The sequence below is a fragment of the Hyalella azteca genome, unplaced genomic scaffold, assembly GCF_000764305.2.
Source record: "Hyalella azteca isolate HAZT.00-mixed unplaced genomic scaffold, Hazt_2.0.2 contig11219, whole genome shotgun sequence".
Classification (NCBI taxonomy): domain Eukaryota; kingdom Metazoa; phylum Arthropoda; class Malacostraca; order Amphipoda; family Hyalellidae; genus Hyalella; species Hyalella azteca.
The window spans coordinates 33,330-41,643 of NW_025941224.1; the positions used below are offsets into that span (position 1 = coordinate 33,330).

At 38.9% G+C, this 8,314-nt stretch overlaps 1 protein-coding gene across 1 annotated transcript in view; it reads left to right on the forward strand.

The window, feature by feature from the left end:
* Window positions 1-3,829, forward strand: part of LOC108669661 (zinc finger protein 236) — a 5,626-nt gene extending 1,797 nt beyond the window's left edge. The window contains exon 3 of the mRNA XM_018157057.2: window positions 361-3,829. Within this exon, the coding sequence (XP_018012546.1) occupies window positions 361-3,132 (2,772 nt within the window). The 3' untranslated portion in view covers window positions 3,133-3,829. The remainder of the gene's footprint in view (window positions 1-360) is intronic.
* The last annotated feature ends 4,485 nt before the right edge of the window (window positions 3,830-8,314 follow it).

Genomic DNA, 8,314 nt, shown 5'->3' on the forward strand with positions numbered 1-8,314 from the left:
TCCACAGCTTCAGTGCTGTGTTCAGTCCACAGCTTCAGTGCTGTGTTCAGTCCCACAGCTTCAGTGCTGTGTTCAGTCCCACAGCTTCAGTGCTGTGTTCAGTCCACAGCTTCAGTGCTGTGTTCAGTCCACAGCTTCAGTGCTGTGTTCAGTCCCACAGCTTCAGTGCTGTGTTCAGTTCCACAGCTTCAGTGCTGTGTTCAGTCCCACAGCTTCAGTGCTGTGTTCAGTTAACAAATTCTGTGTTGCTTTAACAAATTCCAAATTTTTTTTAACAAATTCTTTTAGCAAATTTTTTTTAACAATAACAAACACATTTTTTTTAACAAATTCCAGTGTTAATATCAGTTTATTTTCCAGAGGGTGACCGGCGACGTGTTGCTGGGCTGCAAAGATGACGAAGGCGACGATGACTCAGCAGAAATGGACACGTCGGGCATGACTCAGGACGCTGCTATTGCTGCTGACGGCAGCAATAGCAGCAGCAAGATGAGCAACAGTCAGCACTACTCGTGTAGCTTCTGCACCTACACGTCCATCTACAAGAACAACTACCTACGACACGTGGCCAAGCATAACTCAGACCAGGAGCTACTGCACTGCAGGAGATGTCCGTTTAATACCATTTATAAACATAGTCTCAAGCGCCATATGCTCACCCATCCTGAAGAGAAACCTGAGGAATCCAACGCTAACGCCTCTACCACCACCGCCACCGCCACCGCCGCCACTGATGCTGATGGTGGTACAGAGTCCACGTCTACGTCAGAGAGTTCGTTGCTGTGTGACCATTGTCCCTACAAGACCAAGAACCCGCAGCATTTTAAAAGACATTTATTAAGACACAGCAACGAGAAGACCATGAAGACCTACACTTGTGACACCTGTGGGTACGCGTCCAAGTATAAGCAGCACTATGAACGTCATCTCCTCAAACACTCTGGAAAAAAGACGTATAAATGCACCGAGTGTGACTATGCTACGGCTTACATTGATAACTATAAACGCCATTGCATGAAACACTCCAAGGAAAAGTCCTTTTCTTGTGAACAATGCAATTATACTTCCGCTTACCCCGACAACTACAAGCGACATATGCTTAAACACTCGGGGGAAAAATCTTATTTCTGTCCACACTGTAACTATGCCTCGGCATATTCCGACAACTATGAACGGCATTTATTGAAGCATGCCAATGGCAAGATATACACATGTACATCTTGTAACTACAGGTCAGCTTATGTTGATAACTACAAGCGTCATCTTCTGAAGCACACTCGTGACAAACTGCATACGTGTCAGTACTGTAACTACAGCACCGTGTACATAGATAACTACAGGCGTCATGTTACTGTACATACAGGGGAAGGAGCACAAACATGTCCTCATTGTAATTATAGTACTACGATTAAGTACAAGTATAAACAACACATGTCCCTCCATACAGGCCAAGGACTCATACAGTGCCCGTATTGTCCATACAAAACACCACGCAAGTATCAGTATAAACGTCACTTGTCTATTCACACCCAAGAGGGTAGGTATAACTGTACTATTTGTTCACATAGCACAGCGTACAAGAGTTCTCATAGAAAGCACATGCTCAAGCATGGTAAGGAGCCTGACTTTGCTGCAGAAACCTCAAGTGCAGAAACTTTAAATGAAGATGGAGGAGCTACGGAACATACAGGAATAACCGTCAGTATTGGTATGCACGACTCGACCGACATGAACGCTTTGATGGAACCAACGACCTCCTCCAGCAGCAGCAGCCTTAAAAGTGAACCTAGCAAAGCTTTGAATATGAAGTCAGATATGAAAATGGACGTTTTAACATCAGAACAAATGAATACGTCGCCAGTAACATCTGGCGTCGCTCCGTTACCAACACGGTCTATACGGCAAATCAAGTCTAAACGCAACAGCCTCGCTCGGGTCTGCGTGGCCAACACCGACACAGTCACTAGCTTGACAGACTGTGGCAAGAAACCTGCGGAATCTGGGGGGAACTTCTACAACGGCGCTGTATCTAGCGATATTTCCACCAGCTCATCCAGCAACATTTCTCTTCTTAGCGGGAAAATCACTGAGGAATCTCCTGCTGTTGTTACATCTTCTGGTCCTCAGACCGCTCGAGTCGCGCCCATGACTCGCGTCAGTCAGCAGCAACAGGGGCAGCAGCCATTGCAGCATCAGCATCAACAGATTTCTCATATTCATAATCAACAGATTCAGTTGATAAGCCCCTTGTCAGCTGCTGTACAAGACCTCACTTGTGGAGGTCAGAACTTGGTTGTCAACAGACTTGGGCTGCCGTCCGCGGCCTCGGACCTCACCCGACACTCCAGCGACCATCAGCACTTGGCCAGCATTCAGAACCTGAACGCCCAGAACCTAATGGTCGCCAGTGACCGCGGTATCAACAATCTTCAGGACATGGCGCCCTTAGCAGGACATCTTTTCTGCACCAACACGCAGGAGCTGTCGGGCCTCACCGTCCAGGACCTGAGTACTCTAGCCCTCCAGCAGCAGGCGCCGCTGGGGTCGCGACATGCCATTGCCTACACAGTTCAGGACATGACTTCCACCGGCCTTAATTTGTCATCCAGTTCTACATCCTTGACCACATCCAGGTCTGTGGCTACATCCATGACATCGGATGGATTACTCCCAGGGACCATGGATGGAGTTTTATCCTCTATCCCTTCCACATCCTCCAGTGACACTGGAGGTACAGTAAACTTGGTCCATCATCAGCCCGTCTCATCAGCGGACCTATCCACCTCCATACAGTCCGCCCTACATCAAGGTCTGTCATCAGGACAAATCATCGCCTCTTCTGGGGGCCAATCATTCCTGTTATCAACCCCCGCTTCCAGCCAATACTTCACCCCCACCCCCTTCAGTGGTGGTCACCCCTCCCACATCACCTTCACCGCACACCTCCCCTCCCACATCGCTGCTCAGCTCCAGTCTGGGGGACTCACTGCATCCTCTGATGCTGGGGATGTGGGGGCTTCTCATCTCCCCACGTCCTCCATCACGCAAGTTCCCCAACAGACAATAACGTTCGTGCAGCACGCCGTAAATAACGCTTACGAACACGCAACTAGTAACAATAACGCCGGGTAACGGGATGTAACGTTCGTGAAAAATAACGCAAACTACGCTCGTGAATGACTACGCAAATAACGTTCGTGAAAAATAACGTTAATCACGGCACAGATAACGACAACGTATGGTAACGGACCTGTCATTTGTATATATTATGTTCGAGTTTGTATATAACTTAACCGACCCTCTATCATTGTATCGTTAATTTATATAAACGAAACGATTTAAACATAAGTTTTATGTTTAGTTTCTGTACGTTTTTAGAAAACACAGCTATGCCAGCAGCTAGAGTTTGTAGTGTTCGATAAAATGTAAAGAATAATGTAAAATAAATGTTATAGGTTGATGATGGTGAAGAAATAAATGTTATAGGTTGATAATGTAATGAAAATGTAGTCGGTAAAGTTAACTTAGAAATAATCAGCGATGAAGGCAACACATTTAAATGTATATCTCACTTTAGCTTGATATTAAGTACGATCATGTATGATATTAATTATTAATGTAGTATATTATGTTAGTATTTAGTCGTTGTTATACCTGCGTGTTCAGGGGGATTCGCCCCCCGCTTCATCTCGCCCTCTTGCTTTTATTATTATTTTTGCCCACCTCCGGAATTTATCCCATAACCTTTATCCCCTTAATCCCCACTTTACCCTTCATACCCAATTTTTTGTCATTTTTCTTAATTTTTTTCATTCATTTTCTTTATTTTTTTGTAATTTTTCTTTATTTTCTTTATTTTTTGTCATTTTTTTTCTTCAACATCTCAAAATTTAGAGTACCTTTTTTTTATCTTCATAGACGCGGCATCTAAGTTACGAGTGACGGCAGTTTAATTCAATTATATATAATTAAATTAATTTGACCCTAGCTGATGCTGTTTAATTAATTAGTTGATATAGCAGTATTATTTTTATTCTACACTATTTAATTTTTTAAAAGTGGTTCCCATTCATCGGTTCCTTTCATATTTATTGTGCATTTTGTTTAAATCTTTCATTATTGAAGGTGAATGTCGTCAATATTTATTCTGACTACTGAATATCGCGAACTGCTTCATTTTCTATCACTAAATTCAATGATATTTTGCTCTTTAAAGCAATAGTATAGCAGTGAATACGATGCTCTTTTTAACACGTTGACTACGATTGCTTTATCTTGTACTATTATTTCATTTTTTGTACTGTTTTCAAACAGGGTTGCTAGACGGTTATTTTTTCAGGACAAATTCCGTGATTTAGTTTTTCTCAATTGCGTTGGCCGGCTAAAATTTATAATAGGGGTACTTCCTAATTAAATTTTAAATACTGCAAAAAGAAAATAAATTGAATTTTTATAGCGGAACCTACAAATAAACTAGTATATATTGAGTTATTGGCCTTTTTCGGCCTTTTTTGTTCTCAGATTTGGCCGATTTTAGGCAACCTGAATTATGTACCACTACGTCCTGGAGAAATACATTTCGCGGTACGCATATGTACCAATACGTAGTCAACGTGTTCAAGCGAAACAATAGTGACTCTTATTATTGTTATTATCTTATTTATTTCGACGATTGTTTATGTTATAGGAAATATTTGTCATCTCCACGTGATGCCCTAGACTTTATTTTAAATGCTAATATAAACTCAGAGAAATGTGTTTGACTTTGAGCAAATATCGAGAAACATTTCTGCTCTTGTGTGAAAGAAAGTGTCAATATTTGGACAAAATGACATTTATTTTTCTGAATGCTTACTATATTATTTTAATACCCTTAACCATTCTACTCTCTATCATTCTACTCCTTTCACATCCTACCCACTCTACCTTCTACTATCCTACCCACTCTACCCTCTACCATCCTACCCACTCTACCTCTACCATCCTACCCACTCTACCTTCTACCATCCTACCCACTACCCTCTACCCCACTACCCTCATATCCTCTACCATTCTACCCTCTATTTTTCATGTTCCAGTTAGCAGAAATCTCCTCAATATGTACAAATAAATATACTACATTACATTACCTGTTAATTTGACTTCATCCTCGCCATAGAAGTAAGATCCAACACCTCTGTGTTCCCAGTGGGACAATCTGACACATTTATTTGTGTAAGTATCTTGTGTTTCACGTTCCATTCAATTTATAATGTATACTTTAAATGTTCATGTCGATAAAATTTTTCCTGTGAACATATCGGCTGTTTTTTTTTCATGCATAACAGATGCAATTTAATATATAACTGAAGGAGTGATGAATTTATTCATGCAACTGAATATATGACAGATATTACGCCCTTGTTTCCTGCAATTTCGTTGAACCATTTTAATGATCCCGACATTTTTCTGAAAATGTGCCGCGATATTTAATTAAATAGAATTTCTAATCAATTTTTTTAGATTCAAGTGAAAGTCACCGTCAACACTCAAAAGAATAGATGATATTGTCTAAATATCGATACACTTCGGACAGAAAGCCCACGTATCACTGATACGCCCTTTATTACTGGGGGACCAAACTGGGTCAGGATGACTCACACAGGTGCAAAAAAATATAACTCAGTACTCACTGCAGTGAGTGACAGAGAGCGCATTTTCTCGTCGACGAAAACTTGAGGTCATGGACAGACGGACGGACATGGCGAGCACAATAGTGAATTTTTTCCATAAATGAGAAAATGCGCTAAAAATGCATCATTATTAGGACAGAGACTCGCTTATTTGTTTGAGTGTCACGTAAATAACAGGCTTGGACATGTGATCAACATACGCACCTTTATTGTATATATACACAAACTATACAAAATAATACAGACTTATAAGTTATTAGCTATATTATTATTAGTTATATTAATAATATTAGGTATATTAATGAGGCTATAAATTAAAACATGGAGGAATGAGTCACCAACGCAAGTGAACGTTCTCAGTAACTGGTCGATATTAACGTATTTTTATTTTATAGTTAACTTATTGATGCATGTCTCTGTACATGTTATTTCTACCTACGATCACGTCAGTCTCTGTACACATGTTATTCCTACCTACGATACAGTCTCTGTACACATGTTATTCCTACCTACGATACAGTCTCTGTACACATGTTATTCCTACCTACAATCAAATCAGTCTCTGTACATGTTATTCCTATCTACGGTCACGTCAGTCTCTGCACATGTTATTCCTACCTACGATCACGTCAGTCTGTACATGTTATTCCTACCTACGATCACGTCAGTCTCTGCACATGTTATTCCTACCTACGATCACATCAGTCTCTGTACATGTTATTCCTACGTCAGACTCTGTACATGTTATTCCTACCTAACAATATAAACATGTATAAACATGTACCAGACATGTTCGCAAGGCACACTCAAGGCACGCGGTACATTTAATATATCAACAAAACTTCTTCAATTTCTGCTACATTTAACTTCATAATAATGATAATAATAAACAAACTTCCAATTCTTTCACATACACAAGGGGGAAAACAGCCAATAATTTGGAAATAATTAATTAATGATAAGTCAATTAGGTCAAGATTCTACTTAAGAAAGTATAATTGATAACTATTCAACGTTAACGGTGTTCAACATTTCTAATTTGTCATTTTTACAATCAAGTTTAAACATGACCAAGTCATTAACATGTTCAGGACATGTAAAAAATATGCTTAAGACATACGTAATTAACCTGCTTAACGTAGCCGTTATATGCTTAATCAGGTTAAGAAAATTAACCGCTCATTAGCGCCAGGTTAACCTCTCATTAGCGCCAGGTTAACCTCTCATTAGCGCCAGGTTAACCTCTCAACATAACCGTCTATAATTAGTTAACAATTTGGAACAATTAGGCGGTATTTAATAAGAAAACTGAACAATTATTAAACTTAACAACTTTTATACAATAATTACCAAATACAGGTTATCTAGACAACACAGTAACGAGCGTATTATACAAGTACACAGGAGGCCATACAGTACGACACACATCATATACACGTAATATACAATGCATGTATTTATACACATACATTATCAGGTAATAATTATTAATTATCTCGATTAATAATTGGGGGTTGGGGGGTAACAATATCCCCTCAGGGGGGAGTGAAGGCACTAGTTAACCCTCAGTAAACATGTAATATAATAATTAATTATCCGATATATCGGTAATTAATATTTAAAAACGAAGAAAGTGCCACACAAATTCTTTGTATCTTTTTTTTGATGAATTTATGGTGAATTTCGGCGATTTTAAGACGAATTCCAATGAATACATGGGTAATTTAGATGGATTTATGGTAAATTTTGAGAAATTCATGGTAAATTAATATAAATTTATGGTGAATTTCAATGAATTCATGACGAACATACGGAGAATTTTGATGAATTTACCAGGCGTTTTCTTTGTATTTTAATTCATGGAAAACTTGCGATTTAAGCAGACTAATGATAAGTACTGTGATGCAATATAACCAATTACATAATGAATAATTAATATAATTATTACATTAATTAATTATTTAACACATCAATGGATGGACTGCAGAGACCACAAACTTCGAGATCTCAAGACTTACAAAAATGTAAAATATTTTGCTAACTATTTTAAAGGATTAGGATGAATTTTTTCAAATGAATTTACAGGAATAATTAATAGTTGAAAACATGGAACAGAACCGCCACATTGTGGCTGAGAACCACAAAGAACTTCAATAAAACATTTCATAGGTTCTTGGGGTTTTATCGTGGAGGCAAAATATAGATTTTTCAACACTTCATGGAAAATTAATATGAAAACATTTACTTGTTATTTATCAATGAAAACTAAGAATTAGTAATGAGTTCTCGTTATTTATCGCCGATAACTAAGAACTAATGAAAAGTTCTCAAAATTTCCTCGTTATTTATCACTGCTAACTAAGAACTAGTGATAAGTTCTTGTTCTGTCTCTTATACACATCTAGATGTGTATAAGAGACAGCGATAAGCTTCTCTGTCGAGCAGGCCGATTCTTTCCCTCTCTGAGATTGTATCCTCATAGTGCCTATTGTAAAGTCTATAGCAAGTAAACTGTTCTGTATTACTAGACTTTCACTCCTGTTATAGCCAACAAATAGAAGACCCTTGAACCTTCAGGTCTTAATCAGAAATTGACAATACATTAATTAATTCCAATCCACGCTGAAAAGTGGACTTGGACA